The 22,137-nt window shown below is 45.5% G+C and overlaps 1 protein-coding gene across 1 annotated transcript in view; it reads right to left on the minus strand.

Moving 5' to 3' along the window:
- Positions 1–22,137, minus strand: part of LOC138299948 (protein phosphatase 1H-like) — a 246,907-nt gene that overhangs the window by 68,291 nt on the left and 156,479 nt on the right. The window contains exons 2-3 of the mRNA XM_069238676.1: positions 21,461–21,614; positions 19,053–19,379 (exon numbers count right to left, since the gene is read on the minus strand). Of these exons, the coding sequence (XP_069094777.1) occupies positions 19,053–19,379; positions 21,461–21,614 (481 nt within the window). The remainder of the gene's footprint in view (positions 1–19,052; positions 19,380–21,460; positions 21,615–22,137) is intronic.

Below are 22,137 nucleotides of genomic sequence, written 5' to 3' on the forward strand. Positions count from 1 at the left end.
CAGGAGATCAGGGAAGATTTGCAGGCCCTCAACATGAACATGGTCTCCATAGCAGGGGTGCTGGCAGATATGGCCAATATCATGAGGGAATGAACAGCACACCAGCGGACCCCTACCACTAGCTAGTCTACTGACCAGCCCTCCACATATGCTGCAAACATTTCCTATGAGCCAGACAGAAGCCAGAGACACTTGCCAAGACCAATACCACCGCCAGGAAATGAGACTCTGCTGATTGTCCCCCTTGTGTCACACTCTGTCACCTTGTCCACTCTGAACTGCTTTTTCTCCCCTTCCTGTAGCCCCTAGACACTTGACCTGTGCTACAAACAGACTTGACCAATACCCTGGACTTACCTCTACCATCACCCTGTTCAATTGCACCTTACCGTCTATAATTTGCACTACAATAAACACCCTCAAACACAACATGAGTGATAGTGGTTTATATTACGAAAATGTGCAATTATGGAAACAGTCACATCTTGTGCAAATGATCTGAACACTGTGATAGCATACAAATGAAGACCTGTAGCTGTATGCAGTCATCACATCAGTGCACAGTTGTTATAACACCAACATCTGCAAAATTAGAAGGCATAGGTGACAGTCAGTTGAGATGCAAAGGGAGTGAATGCCATCCTGCTACAGCCACACAGAAAACATCAATAGTCAGAGGAATGGTCAGTTACACTCTCTCACCTGTGTGTCATTGGAAGTATTGACATATAATTGATGTTCTGTTGTCCACATCCTCATCCTCTGCCTCCTCATCCTCACTGTCCTCAGGGTCCACTGCTGCCACAGGGGCATTTCCAATCTGCTCCCCCTGCAGAAAAGGCGCATGTCATCTGAGGGCCAGGTTGTGCAACATGCAGCATGCTACTTCTATCAGGCAGACCTTCTCGGGTGAGTATCACAGAGATACACCTGTCAGATGGAGGCATGTGAACCTGGCATTTAGGAGCCTGAAGGTCCTTTTAATAATGCTTCTGGTTTGCCCATGTGCATCATTATACCAATTTGCAGCCCCTGTCCTGGCATTCCTCACAGGGGTCAGGAGCCACAATAGGTTTGGGTAGCCAGAGTCACCTGCAAGTATTAAGGAACAAACATCAGCCTTACACAATGGTATGGGGTAAACTCCTGAAGGTATACACTGACATATATTGGGTGGGGACTGAGGCTCACCTATTAGCCACACCCTGTGCCTCTGTAGTAGTGCCAAAACATTTGGGATGCTGCTATTCCTCAGCACGAAGGTGTCATGCACCGACCCAGGATATTTAGCAGTGACATGGGAGATGTACTGGTCAGCCAGGCTCACCATTTGCACATTGAGTAAGGGAAAACTCTTCCGATTCCTGAACACCTGTTCATTGTGGCGGGGGGGGGGACAAATGCAATGTGTGTTCCGTCAATCACCCCAATAATATTAGGTATATGTCCCATTGCATAGAATCCTGCATTCACAGTGGCCAAATCTTCCACCTGCGGGAAAGCAATGTAGCTTCACATGTGTCTGACCAAGGCAGACAAAACCCTTGCCAGCACGGTTGAGAACATTGGCTGTAGCATTCCTGCCGCCAAGCCCACAGTCACTTGGAAAGAACCAGTTGCCAGGAAATAGAGCAGATGTAGAAATTTCACAAGAGGGGGGATACCAGTGGGATGATGGATAGCTGATTTCAGATCAGGCTCCAATTGAGCACACAGCTCTGTGATTGTGCCCTGTCCAGTATATAGGTGAGTAATATGTGCCTCTCCTCCAGTGTATTCAAGTCCAAAAGGGGTCTGTACACAGGGTCCTGTCTCCTCCTCCTATTCATTCACTGTGGTATGTATCTAAAGGACACAAGAGTGAGTAGGGTGTCACAATTTGAACATTGGAACCACCACCTCAGTGTACATTGAGCATTAATGTGTTGGCACTATGGGAATGGCAATGTATGTGCAAATCATAGTAATGACACAGTTCTCGATTATCTGAATGTTGTACAACACCATAAAATGGCAAACGCCTGTCCTGTATATAGGATTGGGTGGAAGTGGGCTAACTCCACCGACGTTGGGTGTCATGGTGGAAGGCGGTCTTGCACCTCCATGCTATTCCTCATTGGCTAATATGGGGCTCTATGGAGTACAGTGGCCAATGGGGATCACCGGCGGCGGTGCCGGTGTACACCGCTGTGGACATGACCGCCATTTTCTATCTATGACCTCACTTGATTCCTGACTTTCCACAGAACAACACCTACACTGCGAGTGCTGCTGTGACCTGGGTCTGGATCCTCCCATGGCCCGTGTGACGGGGAAAGGGCCCCAGCCTTCACTTCAGAGGAGTTGGAGTGCGTGGTGGATGGGATCCTACCCCAGTATGGACAGCTGTATGGGCCTCCAGACCAACAGGTGAGTACACCATGGACACAATACATATGACAAGGTTGCATGGAGATGTGTGTGCAAGCATCATGCCATTTGTGGCGGTGGTATGTCTGGTGGTAGTGTACATGGTGGGTGCCAGGTGATGTGTGAGCCAATGGAGATTGGAATGGGATTTGTGGGCCATATGTGTGACAGGCTGGATTGTATGTGTAATCGTGTCCTCCTGTCTATATTACCTCTGCAGGTCAGCGCCCATCAGAAGAAGGGATTGTGGCGTGCCATCTCCAAGGATGTGCGGACCCTGGTGTCTACAGCAGGCGGAGCACCCACTGTCGGAAAAGGTGGGAGGACCTGAGACGCTGGGCCCGGAAGACCTTGGAGGCCCAGCTGGGGATGGCCTCCCGATGAGGGCGGGGTGCCCGTCGGAACCTGAACCCCCTGATGGCCCGCATACTGACGGTGGCCTACCCAAAGCTGGATGGGCGCTTGAGGGCATCACAGCAGCCACAAGAGGGTGCGTACAGTGGGCGTTACAACAATAATTGGTAGGTGGCATGGGATCCTGGTTGTGGGTGTCAGCTAGAGAATGCCCCTTAATGCCAGGTGAGACATTGCAGCGTGATCCAGCTCACGGGTAATGGGTGTATTGCATAATCTGGTAACCTAGCTATGTTGCATTCCATGTCGGGCAGGGCTTAGGGGGTCCCAGGAGGGGTGCAGTTGGCAATGTTTGTCTCTCATCTTGTTGTGTACCTAGCCAATGGAATGCCAGTGCGATGCATGGTACTCAATCCTGATCCCTATGTGTGACGGTAATGTGTATGCCATCTGTGGTGTTGGTGTTGTAATTGACCCAGTGCTCCCTTTCTCTCTCCCCCCCTTTCGTCTTCTGTCATCCTGTACATGTGTCCATTAGCATCATCTGGCTTAGGAGCAGGGGTACCGGCGACAGAGGGAGCTGCATCCCACAGGACCCAGAAGGTAGAGTCCACTGACACTGAGGGAACCAGTGGGACAAAGGGCAAGGGGAGCACCATGGCGGAGACAGGAGGTGACAACACTGACTCTGATTCCTCCTCTGGTTAAAGCTCTGTGGTAGAGTGGGCGGACACCTATGGGACCACCACAGCTACAGGTAAAGCCACCACCCCTGTACCAGCACTGTCCTCCCAGTAGCTCCTTACCTTAGTTGCCCGTGCCCACTCACCCAGTAGGGTGGGCATCTCCATTGCACGAGGAACCTCAGGCCCTGCCCCAGTCAGCTCTGCTGCCCTCAGTGAGGAGGCCATTGACCTCCTGAGATCAATCTCTGTAGGGTAGTCAATCATTGTGAATGCCATCCAGGGGCTGGTATCCCAGATGCACCAATGCAGTGGATTCCTGGAGGTCATCCATGGTGGATTGGTGGCCCAACAGAGATCGTTTCAGGCTCTGGCCTCCTCTCTGATGGCAGCCATTGTCCCTGTTCCTACCGCCCCCCTCCAACTATCACTTCCCAGTCCCAGTCTCCTCAACCCCCAACCCATCCCATACACACATACAGACAAGCATGCACACAAAACATCACACAAGAGTGGTACAGACAAACACAGGCAGCACCCTTCAGGCCACAAGCACTCACACAAACAACAGACAGTTGTGCACACAACAACATCCACTGCCTCCAGTGTCTCCCCCTCCTCCTCATTCACAGTCACATCCGCACTCACAGCTGCATGCACTGCATCAACAGCCACCACCACCGTCACCATACCAAGCAGCACACACACCTCACTTGCAGACACCTCCACAACATCCATCCACGCGTCCCCTGTGTCCTCTCCCACCCTGTCTCCCCCCCTTCTAAGAGACACCGAAGTCCAGCAAACGTACACCTCCAACAACCACTCCCTCATCCTCCACTCCCATCCCTCCTCCCTCACCCCGCCCCACCGTCTCTAAGAAGCTTTTCCTTGTACAACTTGACCTCTTCCCTCCCCCCGTCCTGCCTGTAAGAGCAGTGTCCAAATGACCCAGCCCAGCACCTCAGCCAAACAGTCCACTGGGACAGTGGAGGCACCTTCTAGTCGTGGAGGCAAGAAAGTGAGGGATTCCCCTCCACCACCCAAGAGAGGGAAGGATCCCACTCCACCACTCAAGAAAGGGAAGGATCCCACTCCACCACCCAAGAAAGGGAAGGATGCCACTCCACCACCCAGAAAAGGAAGGGATCCAACTTCACTACCCAAAAAAGGGAAGTATCCCACTCCACCACCCAGGAAAGGGAAGGTTCCCACTCCACCAACTAAGAGAGGCAAGAGGCCCCCTCCAACAGCAGTGGGCAAGGAGCCCTCACCTCCAGCAGAGGCTGGCAGGCTTACACCTCCAACAGCAGTGGGCAAGGAGCCCTCACCTCCAGCAAAGGCTGGCAGGGTTATACCTCCAACAGCAGTGGGCAGGGGGCCCTCACCTCCAGCTGGGACACAGCAGCCCTCACCTCCAACTGGGACACAGCAGCCCTCACCTCCTGCAGAGGGCATGTAGCCCACCCTCCAGGGACTATTGTACAAGGATCCCCTCCAGAATTAGTGGGCAAGTTCCCCACCTCAGAGACTGTGACCTTGCTCTTCCCAGCAAAGGAAAAAGGGCATGGAGCCCATCCAGAACCAGTGGGCAAGTTCCCCACCTCAGGGACTGTGCCCTTGCACTCCCCAGCAAAGGAAAATGGGCATGGAGCCCCTGCCAGAACCAGTGGGCAAGTTCCCCACCTCAGGTTCTGTGACCTTGCACTCCCTAGCAAAGGAAAATAGGCATGAACCCCCTTCCAGAACCAGTGGGCAGGTTCCCCACCTCAGGGACTGTGAACTTGCACTTCCCAGCAAAGGCAAAAGGGCATGGAGCCCCGTCCACAACCAGTGGGCAAGTTCCCCACCTCAGGGACTGTGACCTTGCACTCCCCAGCAAAGGAAAAATGGTCATGGAGCCCCCTCTAGAACCAGTGGGCAAGTTCCCCACCTCAGAGACTGTGACCTTGCACTCCCCAGCAAAGGTAAATGGGCATACAGCCCACCCCAGAACCAGTAGGCAAGTTCCCCACTTCAGCCGAGGTGCCACCCACCCCCCTTCCCTTGATGTGTCTGCCCTTTTTCAACATGATGCCCCTGCACAGTGTAGTGTGGATATTGTCAGAGAACAAGTTGGGGCTTGGACTGTGCTCTGTGGCCATGTGAGCCTTTTGTACTTTGGACAGGCCATTGGCCCTTTCTGAACACTTACTCCAATTTCTTTTATCACATGGATAATATGGTAGCTGTTGGCATCAAATTACAATAACATTTATACCTATATGTTGTCTTTGCATTATTCTGAAGTGGGTCCTGTGACATTGGTTTGACTCTGCAGCTGGTTGCGTGTATGGTGTTTGTGTGAATGGTGTGTGTTGTGCGTGTGTGTGTCACTCTCCATTTCCTCCCTCCCTCCATTGTGTGCTAGGCGGCTGTACTAACCATTGTCATCTTCGTTGGCATTGGTGTTCCAGGGGGAGCATGGCATAGATGAGCATCGGGAAGACTTGAAGTTCCGGTTCCATGGCGGCGTTGATCTTCTCTGTGTCTCTGATGGTGAGTCTTTCGTCTTCTGTGTTCTGTTTCTGCCAGGCTTTTGATGGTGTTGGTACCGCCCCAGAAATCGTGGCGGTTTGCTGTGTCATAATATGGTGGGCGGTACCTTGTCTTCCACCTGGCTGTTGATGGCTACCGCCGTGGTCAGTAATGTTAATGCCCTGGCGGTTGGTGTGGTACATTGACTGTTCATGGGAGGGATCACTGCCATGGTCATAATTTGGTGGTATTTACCGCCAGCGTGGTGGCGTTATTACCGTCACTTTAACAGTCACTGTTAATGTCATAATGTGCACCTTAGTGTTCCTGCATTTATATGAGTAAAAGTATTTCCAACAGCTTTGCAGGTTCTTAGAAATCTTTTACAGTACTAAATTATCTGCATCTTTTAAAGTTACTTAATGGTAAGTGCTTCCATGTGATCAATTGCTGGACGTTATGATCAGCTAATTACATGAGTCATGTAGCTATCTCAAGAAATGCATACCTTAAAGTCCTCTCTCTATAACACCTTTTGTTTCTACCAGCACAAATAGTCAATAAAAAAGACAGGATGTTGGAGGCTGGGTTTTAAGTTTATGCTTATGTTTGAAGACTTTGTAGAGTGCATGGCTACCCTGGGGCTTCCCAGTGCTAGGTGAGAGAGGGTAGGTTATACAGCAGAGCAATGCTGAAGTGATATTCCTAAGTTTATTGTGGAAAAAGCCAGGCTTTGACCATCTTCCTGAATGTTGGTTCCTCGTCCAAATGCTGAAATTCAAGGGGCACTGAGTTTCAAAGTTTGGAAGCCAAATACGCAAAAGATCTTCCTCCTCATCTGACTCTTTGAAATGGTCAAATGACGACCCTAAGAGGATCGAAGAGATCTAGTTGGAAGGCGTGGGGAGATAAGATCTCTGATCTTCAGTGGACCCTCATAGTTCATTGCTCTGTGTGCCAGACAAAGTGAGTTAAATTTGATTCTGGCTTCTATGGGTAGCCAGTGTAGTGTTCTCATGTGATCTTTCACTGTATCACATCTGGGAATGTTAAGGAGGATTCTGGCAGAAGCATTTTGAACTACCTCTAGCTTTTTTGTCACAAATTTCGATGACCAGCGGAAAAGGGAATTGGCATAATTCAATTGGGATAACACCGGGGATTGAATCACAGTTCTTCTAGAGTCCTCCGAAATGAGATTCAAGATCTTATGAATGGTCCTTAGTAGTCCAAAGCAGGTGGCAGCAAGCCAAGCTCTGGTTTGCTGCCCAAGCTTTTTTGCTTGGGCATCCATGACTAGGGCTTTGTCCAACCACATTCCCAGATTCTTGACAAGAGAATTAGGGGCTCAAGGGGTTGCCCAGACACTCTGGCCAGCCAATCCCTGTAGGCGGAACTGAGTTATTTCCTATGATCATTAGTTCTGTCTTATCTTCATTCAATTTTAGGCAGCAGTATGCCATCCAGCTGGCACCTTTTTCGAGGCAGGGGCAAGTTGGTAACGTTCTGGCTTCTGACTATCAGTGAGAGAGGCAACCAGTTGTGTATCATCCACATAGGATATAATGGATAACCCAAACTTCTGGATGATGTCTGCCAGAGGGCGTACGTAAATATTAAAAAGTGCGAGGACTGAAAGCAGAGCCCGCTGGTACCCCATGAAACAGGAATTCTCTATAATTGTAAAGGTCTATCCTTTATAAAGGAAGTCAGCGAATGCAGTGACTTATCTTCCACTCTGACCTTCTTCAGTCTCTCAATCAGAATCAACTGTGTCAAACTGTAATCTACTGTGTCAAATCAGCACTTAAACATAGTAGTATGAGTGCAGCAGCACCTCCCTGATCAAGTAGATATTTAAGCTCCTCTATCAGCACTAAGAGGGCTGGCTCGGTGCTTTATTGTGCTTGGAAACCCATTTGAGTGGGATGTAGGTAATGGTTATTTCTGAGAAGATGCAACAGTGTTTGCTTCACATGTTTTCCAAGAAGCTTCCCCATAGCGCGCAGGAAAGAAATAGGTCACAAATTGCCAAGGATGGATAGATCTAAGTAGGGTTTTCATAAAAAAGGCCTGATCACTGCATGCTTCCATTTCGTATGGGCTACACCTGAGTCAAGAGTAGCACTTCCCACCCTTTGACCAAAATGTGTGGTGGGGCTGGATCTAGGGGTGAACCCAGTTTAACCTTATTCATGTATGCAGATACCTTCTCTTCATTTACTCTTGAGAACAATGTCAAAAGTACTGAGACTGGTTTATTAGTTGGGATACGCTTGGACCTACCATTAGCAATAATGCCACCACCCCAACATAAGGTCCAGTCAAGGTGTTAATACATCCGTCTCTGGCTCAACCCTTGGTAGCTGGCTGTGAGCAGGCAGGCTTAACTTAGGAGACAGGTATGTAAAGCATTTAAAAACACCAATACAGTAAATAAAAATTAGTAAGACACAGCACTGTAAAAATCCCACACCAGTTTATAAAATTAGGAAATATTTTTATCTTAAAAATAAAAAAAATTACAAAAATCAAATATTGGAAACCAGTGAGATGCATTTTTAAAGACTAAATACAAAAATGTGCTGTCTAGTGCCTAAAAACCAATAGCGCCCACCGGGGACATCTTGTCACGCAAGACCGGGACCAAGTCACAATTTGAGGCTGACCATTATGGAGCCCTTCTCAGATACGCTGAGCAGGAGGCCTCAGTCAAAGTTTTACCTTTGGACCTAGTCGTTTTTCAGGAGCTTTTTCTCTCGTTGTCAGGTGAGGCTCCTCATCAGGCTGGGATACAATGCAACATCATTGGTTTGCTTTTTCACGGGCCCCGGTCAAAGCCTGGAGGTTTCATCAACAGGGAAAAGCTCTAGAAGTTCAGCAGGACGAACCTGAAATTCAGGCCGGGTCACAGTTTGGCGACGCCAGCTTGACTCTTGTCGATGGGTAGGTCACCTTAATTAATGAGCTTGTTTGCTCCAAACCTCTCCAAACATCTGGAACGTCTTTCAGAAGTTCCCCTGGAGGGGTTCAAAGTGCCCAAAACACAAATCCAAGGGACTAGAAGCTCTGAGATAGTCATTGTAAGTTTGGACCACAATTCCCACAATGCACCTGGCCAGAGCCTTAAAAGTCAACTGGACACACTCCAGGTTTGGAACTTCTTGGAGGGGATGGTGCAGGAAAGCTCTGTTAACCTGTGCTTTTAGAAGCAAGGCAAAGACGTCATGACTGAAGATCCCAGTATGCAGCAGGAGCAGTCCTTCAGAGAGCATTCCTTTGGGTGCAAACCAGGGTTCCAGCAGGGCAGTCTTTCTTCTCCTTGTAGTTTCAGGCAGCAGATCTGAGTTGCTATGCTGCTCTTGCATATTTATTCAGTGGTCTTGTGGGACAAGCAGGGGGGTACCACTGTCCAATGAAATTCCGAGTGCCGTCCCAAAGCATGACACCTTCCTCTAAAGTGTGCATATTCTTGTCCCACAAAGCACTGCACTTTAAAAATCCAAGATGGAGGATTCCTCTCCAGCAAAGTAGGTCCTAGCTAAACCAACCTGTAGGTGTGGCTCATTTCCATTAGCACTCCCCCTCCAGGCCATCCGCACATTCCATTCCTTGGCCTGCCATCTGGGTACAGGGTAAGTGGTAGGTCTGGCTGGCATTCCTTTCTGTCTTGTTCTCTTTGAAGTCCACTCTGATTTACCCAGCCCCTGTTCTGGCCTGTGCTTTGCAGCTGCAGAGCTCCCCCCACCAGATAACCTCGGCTCTATGAAGGCCTCTTATCACCGCATCAAAGGAGTCGGGCTAATCCTGTTAAGGCTGACCAATCAGGGGAGCCGACTAGAAGACTGAATTTTGGCTCACGGAAAAGAAAGCCTTATTGCTTCTTTTCTGTAATATTTATGATTCCTTGAATGAGAGTTCTAACTCCCTCCTAGCAATATTTATATGTAAATAAAAATATTCCAATATTAGCCTATGGAGCTAGGCATCACCAATGGAGAAAACTGAAATGGGCAGTGTTTCCCTTCCCAAGGCACATAAAACATATTTTATAATGTCCCTGATTATAGCTGGGGCATGTAGGGGAGACCCTAGGGATGACACATATAAAAGGTAGATTATCACTTTGGCAGTACCTTTAATACAAAAGTTGAATTGGCATAGATTTTACTTTTAAAGACAGTCTGCAAAGCTTTAAAGGTGACAGTCGGCAACACAGCAGTGCACATTTCAGTGCAGGAAATCTACTGGGCCTCTAAACCTCCCTGCCCTATTATATACTAGGGACTTATACATAGTTTGAATCCCACTTGCCTTATTATATACTAGGGACTTACAGGAGTCTGTCATTAACAATTGTAATTATACCTAATTATCATATACCTTTTTAATCAGAGCACTGGCCCTGGGTCTGGTTAGCAGAGGCCAGGACACAGTCAGAGTCCGTAATCACCAGTATCAGTCAGAAACAATTGGGGTCAACAGGGCTAAAAGGATGACTTTCTCACATAGGAGATAAACTCCATTCCCACAGTGACACTTGCTTATCTCTCTCTTTCAGTGAATTGCAAAGTAAATCTTCAGATCAATCCTTAGTTCCTTCTTTTTGTATAATGTATGCAGAATTTCCCCATGCATTGTGCGTTGAATCTAAAAAAGAGGTTATAATGAAAATGTACAAATGTGGGTAGTCACAGTGCCCACTCAGAGGAGTCAGTCGTCATCTACAGCTGCAGACATCACTGCTGTTTGTGATTAGCTACCTGGCCTTCACTTCTCTGAGAAGCCAGGCAGAACGTGGTAGAAATCAAGAGATGAGCATGCACCTGAGTAACCAGTCAGGAGTGTTATGCAGACAGGGTGGGTTCTTTCATTTTTGGAAGACTGAACAGGGCAATAGAACTCTCCCTTTGGCACTCTGGGGTCTCACTGCACATCAGGTGGACAGATTTGTTTATAGAAGCTACAGTGCACAATACTCCATTGATCTTTACCTGGGTTCACTCTATATAGCTACCTACAAATACTCTGGGCCTGATTCACTAAGGTAACATTACACTTTTGTGTAAGTTTACAATTACTTGCTATTCTAGTATCTTTATGAATGTGGAGTCCCCATACACAAAAATATATGACAGTCCTAGCTTGGTAATCCACGGTTCCTCTGTTGTCACAACGTAGCCCCATACCTAGTGATTAAGGCTTCAGGAGTATCCTCTCACAGGAGACCCAACTCGGGCCCGAGCTCTCACTACAGGGCCAAGAGTGTGACCAGTGCCATCTTGGTAAATTCACGGGCTCCCAGGGGAATTACACATCTCTGAATTATTTTGAGTGGGAGGCACCTAAAGGGGTCAACAGCAGCAAGCCATGAAGGCCCTCCAGTTGTCCCATGAAGCCTTCTTGATACAGCCTCCAGCTGCATCCAGGGCCATGGGATTGAGGAGGTATGCCACAGCTCCAAGCCAATGCATCCATTTCGGAGCACAACTAGCCCAGCCCCCGTCTTTCCATTTGAGAACCCAGTAGCAGGCAGGAAGAAAGGACATCTTTTGATACAATCTCCAACCTGTTGGCTCACCAAAGGTTTTCTTCTGCTGGATTTTTAAGACTCCTGTTTTACAATCAACATTGTACAGAATGCAGCACACAAACAAAAAGCAAAAACAAGGAGGAGTAAAAGTATTCCTCTGCATGTGTCATGCTAACGCCACCCATGGGGTGGCATTAGCTTTTGACGCTGCCTTAGTGTTACGCCTTCTTGTAATTCTGGGGCAGTGTCAAAAGCAATGGGTGTTGTGGTGGAAACACCTATTGCACACCCCTCTGATGCAGAAATCTACATCCAATGGGCCCATATTGACAAGGTGGCATCAAGCCACAAAAGGTGGTTTAGCGCCGCCTTGTAAATGTGGTGCACAGCACCACCAGAACATCACAAAAAGTGACGCTCCGCTGATGCCAGGGCCAGGTGTTTCTTTAAATTACTCCCTAGGAACTGAATGAAAGAAGCCAGCCTTTCTCCAGCCATGATAAATGGTATTCACTTGTACTGTCACAACACTGCAACAAAGTATTAACGTACAACCAAAACGTAAAGGGGTGAGAAAAAGCAGATGAAATAGATGACTGACTTAACATCACATATTCATACAGCAATGCATATTTTGGATTCCTTTTCTAGGATTCACTGTGAACGTCCAAGATATCAGAAAGCTCTTTTTTGTGCAAAACAGGGAATCATACAGAATTCTATATTTATTTGTTTTGTTAGTTTTGCGTTCTAACACGAACAGCATGGCATCCTGTCACCATAGCATTTATAGAATTGTGAATAAATAAATGTCAATGAGAAGGTGTGTTATCACAAGAGTGGAGCTAAAGTTGTTTCAAGTGACACATTGAACCCTGAACTGAGAAACATCCTGTTGGTTGAGAAAATATATTTTTTTTCCAGTGTATGCCAGAGTGTAGTTAAGGTGAGCAATATATGAACTGACATGGATACACTGAGGGACAGATTTAATGGAAAATGACTGTGCACGGAGCTGAGGCAAATTTGGCAGCATCGCGCACTGTCATTTTCACAACACAGGGATGTGCCGTATTTAATTGAATATGGCGCACCCCTGTGTTTCCCCCGGCACTGGCACTAAATTTGCTGACATGCGCCAAAGCAGCCACCCTTGCACCGTAGTGCAAGGATGGCGTCGTTGTGGACTTTCCTGCACAAAAACAATATTAAATGGCCATTTGCTGTTTCTATGTGTGCTTCAAAATGCAGCACACAGAGAAAGAGCAAAAAACAAGGAGAAATGAAAGCATTTCTCCTCATTGTGCCACTCTACCGCCACCCATGGGGTGGCGTTAGATTTTGGCGCTGCCTCAGGTTTACAAAATCTCATAAATCTGGGGCAGCTTCAAAATGTAATGGGTGTTGCTGTGGCACACCCACACTATGCCCCTTCCAAACAAAGCGCTGCTTGTTTACAAAGGGGTCGTATTTACAAGGTGGCGTTAAGCCACAAAAAGTGGTTTAACATCACCTAGTAAATATGGCACAGGGCATAGCGCCACCAGAGTGTCATGAAAAGTGACGGTCCTGTGACGCTAGGGGCTGTTAAATATGCCCCTAGGCGTGTTAGCAATTTGGTATTAACTTTAGATGGGAAGACAGAAGTGAATGATAGTGTCAAAGTTCACATGCCAAAAAGTGTAATAAGCATTGGGAATAATCAGGTTGATAGGTTCTGGTTCACTTATACCAATTCCTTCTGAAAACCCACATCGGATGCTAGTCCAAAGGCTTTCAGATAATCTGACATTTTCATGGTTGGGTTGTTCATGGATAAATCACTGTTTGATCTGGGTAGAAGTTACACTAACGTTTATGTGGTATTGAACGACAGGAATGTATTAGGCTTGTAGGATCACACTAGGTTTAACAAGTTGAGAAGCACACCGCTGAGAATTAAAGAAGCATTATGTTAGAATGCTCGACAAAACCTGACACGGGTGTCTTCTCACATCAAACCGCTTCTCTTTCGTTATATAAAGCATCTCCTTTATCCTTTGATGCTCCACTACTTCCGTTGTAGCCATGATTTACCAAACTTGAAGCAACGAAAGACCACAGTGTAAATACCAGATGGCTTCAGAGTAGAAAATGACCCTGGTGAACTTACTGGAGAGAGCAACTCTTCGCCAAATGTGTAGTATGAATGAAGCACACAAGATGGTGGATAATTACACCAAGCTTTATTCCACAATCAAGATGGCTGTCACAGAAGTGCAGCTGGAGAGCACGAGGTAATTCCGGCACCTAAATTAGCAGTTTGGAATACGTACAAGAAGCTGCTATGGAAAGAGAGAGTTATCGAACAGGGCAAAAGTAAACATTCCGAGGCATACAACAGTAGCTTAACTCAAAGACTGTGCCAGCATTAGGAGATACGCTGCTGGCCAAGGCAACTTTAGAATCCTTCAATTTCCTGTGGGGCGGGGCTTAATAGGTACATGAAAAAGTTTCTCATGTCTTCAAGTTTGAGAAATAAAGAATTCCCGAAAACATTCTTCATATTTGAGTGTATTTTTCTTATATAAGTAAAGTATGGCATGGCTCTGAAAAATGTTTCACACTTTATAATGCACAGCAATGTTTAGGTTTTTTTTAATGTAATGCGTTGCTGTTCAAATAAGCATGAATGGGAATAATTGCTTATTTATTGTTTGCAGCCTGTCTTTGCATGACTATCCTTCAGATTAGATAGTGGTTCTATGTAAACCACTAGCCATGCCCTTCCAATTTTCTAACTATAAAAATGTTTTGCGTTTAACCACCAGAGAAAATGCAATGTTTAATGATTTTGCGTAGGCAGAAATATATGCAGTCAGTATTTTACTGTGAGGTATCAAATAATACCAGAGCGTGAGATAAATAAAATGCAGACAGCACTTGAACAGGTAAAAAATACTACAGAAAGAGCGAGCCAAAGATTGGAGCTTATTCATTTGTCTAAAAAACTAGTAGAATTATTTTCCATATGTGCTGGTGCTGGGTTATAGAAATCCAGAGTTAAATGTATTTTTTATCTAGTCCAGCAATTCCGCAAAATAGTCTGCTGCATGATTAACTAACCAAGAATGTTACTTATTTTAAAATAAGTTTTAACTAAATAATTTTGAATGTAGTTATTTATAAGGTAAACACTATGCCCTCATTATGCGGTGGCTTTCTAGTCCGCCGCTAATGCAGCGGTCCGACCGCCACATTAAAACCCTGGCAGTCCGATGCCAGCTCCACCAGAGTCTTGGATGCTGGGGATGGTGAAGATCCTAATCCCCCAGGACAGCGTGGCAAGCAGCACTGTTCTGGGGATTATGACCTCGTTCTCCACAAGCCTTTTCATTACTGCCATTAAAAAAGGCTGGAGGAGAACAGGTTCAGGGGGCCACAAGGGAACTGCCCATGCACTTGGCAGTCCAGGTGCCCCCTACCCAGCACCATCGCAGACAGTGGACATTGCGAAGGTGCTGGAGCACCCTGCGGGCTACAGCATTTCCGCCGGATCGATTAAGAGCCTGTGACAATGCTGTAGCCTGTTTCCCGCTAGGCTGGCAGGGGAACCAGTGGGTTCTGCCCACCAACCTAGTGGCAAACTTTTAATAGGACCGGTGGGGAGAGTCCACCAAACTCGTAATGACCCCCATAGACCTTTTTGGATATATAACAAATATATTTTTTCACATAGTCTTATCATCGCCACACATTGTACTCACAAAACCTATGATTTAGAAGCTGGCTCACTTTCATGCAGAGAGATACAAAAGAAAAGTATTGGAAAAGGAACTAGGCAAATTGAAAAGAAAAAAATAAATACATGAATCACTACTATTTCAAAGGGTATGACTACCTATTTGAGTTCAAAACTATTAATTTTAAATAGGAAATCTGTTAGTAAACTTATTTCTACATCTCTAAAGAAATGCAATAGAGTGTATTAAATTGGAAGACTAAAAGCTTATTTTGTCTTCCAAAATGTTACTACATTAAAATTATAGCGATATTAAGCAATAGAGAGGAAGGGTAGTCTGAGGAAACAGATGTGGAAAAGGGATGCTGAATGTTGGTGGTGATCCCAAACAATTTAGCCCTTTAAATTTAATATTCCATAAATGACTAAAATGTTATACGTTCGCTTACCTTTTGCGACATCTTAAACAGTACAATTAAACACCTAATTTTAGTTATATACTGCAGTCCATTCCATAAAAATGTTTTTAAAATCAGCACATCCTATTCCAACATTATGGCACTCACGTGTGCCTCACATTTGTTTAAACTACAGACTATGGAGCGGTAGCACTCTAGGTCTTTATTAGAACTCTGTGTACATTAGAACACAATGGAATCAACCAACTATAATGGCTGTGGCGGCTGTTGAATACTTTTTCACGTACACATCATAGATCTTTGGTGACACTGATGTTGAATATAATTGTATTCTGATTTTTGTCTTTCTCGCACATGCCACAAGAAATCCTGAAATAAAATTATTTTCTCCAAATGATGGTTATACAAAGGCCACCAGGATTCATCATTTTGCACATGGTGCACATGATCTCTGTGTGCGGCTTTGCACTGCCAAATCGACCTGGCAAGTGTATCCACCTTCACTTTTCAAACATGTAAGGCACCCCTAAGCTAGGCCCTAGATAGCCCCATGGGCAGGGTGCAGTGTATGTTAAAGGTGGGACATGTACTTATGTGTTTTACATGTCCTAACAGTGAAATACTGCCAAATTCAGTTTTCACTGTTGCAAGGCCCATCTCTCTCATAGGTTAACATGGGGGCTGCCTTTAAATATCCTTAAAGTGCAGATTCCCTTTGAGAGCAGATAGAAATATGGAGTTTGGTGTTGCTGAACTCACTAGTTAAAAATACACCTGTTAGTGAAGTTGGTTTTTAGTTTGTTAGTTTGAAAGTGAAACTTTTAGAAAGTAGGCATTTTCTTGCTTAAACCATCCTGTGACTCTGCCTGTTTGTGGATTTCCTGTCTGGGTCAGACTGACAGTTGGGCCGTTTGTGAATCTCCTCCAGACAGTGACACAAAGGTAGCTGGGGTGTAGCCTGCATTTTCTGATGAGCCATCTGAGCTAGAGTGGAGGAAGGAGTGGTCACTTACACCTGAATGTGCTATGTCTGCCCTCTCACAATGCAGTCTCCAACCCCCTGGTGTGTGTCTGGGCCCTGGCCTGGGTAAGGCAGGACCATGTAAACAACATAGACTTTCCTTTGAAGTTTGCCTACTTCAAAGGCAGAAAGGAGTACAAATATTGGACCCAAAGCCCCACAGTTTAAATTTCTTCAAGATCACTTCTGGATTTAAGAGGAACCTCTGCCAAGGAGAAGAGCTGAAGAGAAGTGCTGCCCTTGCTTGTGACTGTGCTTTGTTGGGCTATCCTGCAGTTCCTGCTTCTTCCTGTGAAAGGGGACAAAGACTGGACTTTGTTGTGAATTCCTGCATGAGAAGAATCTCCAAGGGCTTGAGCTGAGCTTGCCTCCTGTTTTGAAGTCTCAGGGCCATCAAAGACTTCCTCTGCCAGCACCTGGACTCTCTGCTGAGACACCTACCCTGTCAAGTGGTGCCCTATGCAGGCCCTAGACCCTTGAAAGGTGAAGTTGGCAGAACAAGGACTGAAATCCACGCACAGAACACTGTACAGGGACATTTTTGACGCACCACCTGTAACAAGGCTGAAAAATGATGCCCCACCCACTTCACGGCAAAGATCAACACTCCACCTGCATCACGGCTAGGAGATTGATGCATCGCAGCTGGAGAAACAATGCAACACCCAATTGCAGCTGCTGATAACGACGCAAACCCCACGCAGCGAGGTTTTCTATCACTGTGAGACTGAATTTCCCACCCATCGTTGCTGGGCGTCAAAGTCACTGTGAACCTTCACGGATCCAAGGTGCCCCGTCTGGAAATTGACACATTGCTCTCTGCGAGGAAGAAAATGACACATCTCCTACCCGATCGAAGAAGAAACGGCGCACGGCCTCACTTGAGAGTAAGGGATCGAGGCATCGCTGGCTTTTCCAACATACGCTTGCCCGTGGGCCTTTATTTGTTACACAAACCAGGTACTTTGTGTAAAATCAATGTTTCCATTCTATGGAGTAAGACTCTTATTCTTTTGAAAATTAATATCTTGACTTGTGTATGTTGGATTTTTGATGTTTTTTGGTACTATTTGATTTAGATAAATATTGCCTATTTTTCTAAACTGGTGTGGTGTCCATTTTGTAGTGTTTTCACTGTGTTACTGTGTATGTTGGTACAAATACTTTACACATTGCTTCTGTGTTAAGCCTTTCTGCTCGGGCCAAGCTACCAAGGGGGTGAGTGGGGGTTAACCAGGCGTGTTTCTCCTTTGCCCTGACTAGAGTGAGGATACTTGCTTAGACAGGGTGTAACCTGACTGCCAAGCAAAGACTCCATTTCTAACAACTTCAATGAATTTCAAAAACAAAATATGCTATAGCCATATCACCATAAAGAAAAATGGAACAGTTATGCTTTAAGTTACCTTCCAATGTATACAGCCTTGAAAAAACACACTTTCTAACAAATGGTTTTGTGAATTGCACCCCAAGTTTTAAGGTTATGACTAACATCAGCTGCATTGTCCAAAGGGAATGGAACTCAGAGATAGTTACAGCTGTGGAGAGAGGCCTAGGGTTGGAAAGGGGCCTTGTCTTCTTCTCGAGCTCTTTTACTTCACCTCTGTAACTAACGGGAGTTGCTCTCGGCCTTCGATAATATTGCCTAAATATTATCTTTTCGTTGCAATATACTAAGATAATTGGGTTCTGTGACCAGTTGCTTTCATAAATGACAGCATTGGCAATTGCAGCATACCAGTTGAGGTGCCTGGGTGCCTGGCACTGTGCTCATAAAGATCTTCACTTTACTGTTGCACTGTGTACTCTTCAGATAACCCACCACGTCTCCTTCTAACTGTTCACACTTACCACCAAAGACTGCACGCAGAGTTCCAAACTCTAGAGTCAGTAGCTTACACTGATGGTTAGTCAGCCACACAAGGGATGGAGAAAAGACATGTTCCTTTATTGATTACACTTACACTTATTTCTGGTTCCACTTGCACTTCAAGCCTTAAGGAAACACATCCCCAACAAGGCGTAAAGAGATCCTTTCTCCAACTGATGTTCAAGTGGCAGTTCTAGATTTTCTGGTTGATAACTCTCTCCCACACATCACTATGTGCAGCATCAGCATTAACTTTCACAAAGCACACACATCATGGTAAAACATACTTCTTATAATATTATAACTCTTTCTCGTAGTAAGCTACATTTGTGTATAATTTCACCTGTTTCATTTAATACACTTATTGCTACATCTACACTGCAGTGTTTGAATCAATGTTCTGTTGCCACTCGAGTCAGATAGTTGACTGCTTGGTGTCAGGGTTTGATGAAGATAATACAGCAGTTACCTAAAGGATTCCTTATTTTTTTAAGTGTATATTTCATTTCAGAATGTCTCACTTACCATCTGTTTAAAGGCATTTTCTATTGCGCCAACAATGAGGCTTTGGTGTGAAACTTGCTTCTCTTGATGGAATCGACAGGTGGGATCATTTGTGAGCACTCTGTCTTCTTCTGTGGGTGCATCTTCCACCTGCTGTACTGCTTGCGTCTTTAGCTCACTGCTGAGGCAGATTGGAGGAGGCATTGAGGTGTTCTGCAGAATATCAATGATGTCCCTCAGCTGTTCACAAATCTGAAGGTGAAGAAGTTTAGAAGCCATGATGGCAGCACCGGGACCTGCATGGCCGTCAAACAGTCCCCAGTAGTGGAAGCAAATCCTGTCTTTCTCCTGAAAGTAGATGGATGATACTGTGAGCCTTTCCTTCAATCGTCACCAGTGTGTCTTCAAAAACAGCTCATAACTAATATACAAGTCACTTAGTCTGTGTAGAACTCAACACCTGTTTGCTGGCAATGCCTGTTCAAGAAATCTGTGATGCTATTTTAGACTACCAACATGTTCAATTGTTTTTAACGCAAACAAGGATAAAGGGACATTCATGCCCTCCCACCTGGGTACAACATACTTCGGAAAGACTTACCTCAATGACTGTGGCGGTATTACAGTGATATATGAAAAATCTATTAACATCTCTGTCTTTTCCGCTGACTCCATACAGTCCTTTGAATAGATAACATTCAATGAACAGCAGTGACCACAGCACTCACAAACACTGTGTAGATTGCCAAAAGTACAGGTAAAAGCTTATATGCAGCAGCTGCGGAAAAAAGTGCTCAGTATCCTTCTTGGTGTTCCAGAAAGTCATTTATTGGAATTTCGTAATTTGACTTCAAATTTGCACATCACTAGGAGCTCACATACGTAGTGGCCGGACTTACCAAGGTCCTTAATACTCCATTGGAAGTGCGATTATTTGCCATTTACTACCGTTATTGTTTTTTTTGTTACATAGATAACATTTAATATTTTATTTCTTTCCACCTGACATTGTTCCTACTAAATGTTTGTAATTCCCTGAGACATTGCTGCATGGTGGTTTTTACATTCTTAGATGGGAGACCTGTGGCCAAAGAAGCTAAGCATTGTTAAGATTCAAGTGAAAACTTTGGTCTGTATCAGTTGGTCTCTGCGTCCATCCAGTTGGAGGGAGTAGGGCGCATTCTTGATCTTATTTTCTGTATCTCAGACCTCATCTGAGTCCAAAATTCATAGGACTTACGGTTGGCTGATCAAAACATGATCACATTCTACATTCTCTTCCTGTCTGGCGTTACTCCCGAAACCCCCTGCTCAGGAGGTTCGTAAGGGACCAGTTTGTGCCACTCTTCAATGAAAAAGAATGCCCGCATTCTCAGCGTCTTGTGCTCCCACCCTTGAGGGAAAGAAAGATTCAGCCTCTCATTATAAGTCTGGCAGTCCTAGGACTGCCAGACTCGCGATGGCTGTCGGACTGTCGCCAATGTGGTGGGCCGGCCTCCACATTATGACTGTGGTGAAAGTGACCCATTCGGACCACTGGCACCGACACTTTTTCACTGGCCGATGGCCTGTCGGTGACAGTGGTTTCAATCCGCCCTAGTCCCCTTACTTCTGGCTTTTACATGGTGGTTTCACCGTCATGTTAAAGCTTTTAGCGACTGGGTGCCGGGGGCCCCATGGGGGCCCCAGCACTGCTCATGCACTAGGCATGGGCAGTGCAGGGGGCCCATGGCCAGCCCCATTGCGCTTTTCACTGTCAGCTTGGCAGACAGTGAAAAGTGTGACGGGTGATGCTGCACCGGACAAACCGCAACATTGCTGCCGGCTCTATTATGAGCCGGCATCAATGTTGTGGGCTGTTTCCTGCTGGGCAGGCGGGCAGAAACTAATTTTCCGCCCGCCAACCTAGCGGAAAACTCTTACTAGCCCTTGCGGTCAGATCACCTCACTGGTGGCTTTCTGACTGCATGGCTTCGGTGGATGGGCGTTTCCGTCCGCCGAAGTCATAATGAGGGTCTCTGACTTTAACAAACCTTGCCACCATCCATAAACTTTTCAAAACCCATTTCTCTTCTGCTGCTTAGGTTGTTCTTCCCCTGCCTTATGCTTCTATTAGAGCCAATCCACCCTGTTCATGAGAAGCTGTGTACTTTATATACTTCTATTTACTCATTCATTCATACCCTAATGAAGAAAATTCCAGTCCACAACACACTTCATAATGTCTCTGAATCCCCATGGAGAAAAACAAAACCCAATATCTAAACCTGTTGCAATAAAATTATAGCTTTCGACTTGAAATGTTCTTATTAGCGAAACATACTCTCACAATTTAAAAATCTCACTAAGGAGGTGCAAAACTGATCACACGAACACTATGCATACCACCCACTGTTTTGGAAAGCCAGAGCAGAAAGAAGTGTCTATACCTTGTTTTCAGGTGTGTATGTGTTGCACACGACTTCCTCATCATCAGTGGAAGACAGGGAGTTTCTGTGAGAATTGCTTGTCCTTCTTTCGACATTCACTATTTCACAGCAAGCTTGGTCTTCATTGTTTTGACTTTTTCCTGAGTTTATCACCCTGGAGAAAAAAAGCATAGCACATGTTTTTCTTTTACTAATCCTCTTGACTACACACTGTTTTAATTATCATGCATGCTGCATAATTGATTTAGTTCTCCTGTATGAGATCACTATATATATATATATATATATATATATATATATATATATATATATATATATATATATATATATATATGTGTGAAGATGGCCTGGTGTGTGGTGGGTACCTATCTTACTTACACCTTATACCAGGTATGTGTAGGCAGTGTCTAGAAGCCTGGCTCTCTAGAGGTAGCTGTGGATGAACAGCCAAGACGACATGTATAGCTCATGCAATACCACTGTAGTCACAAAGCACTTACACCCCTGAAAGAAAAAACTCAGTTGTACAAAAATAAAGGTACTTTATTTTTGGAACAAATCACCACAAAATACTAGACAGGTAACCCACCCTTAGGAGGTATGTTATACACCAAATATATACACTAGTACTCAGAAATAGGCATAGAAAAGGTCAGGAAACAGAACAAATAGCAATA

The sequence above is a fragment of the Pleurodeles waltl genome, chromosome 6 (assembly GCF_031143425.1).
Source record: "Pleurodeles waltl isolate 20211129_DDA chromosome 6, aPleWal1.hap1.20221129, whole genome shotgun sequence".
NCBI lineage: Eukaryota > Metazoa > Chordata > Amphibia > Caudata > Salamandridae > Pleurodeles > Pleurodeles waltl.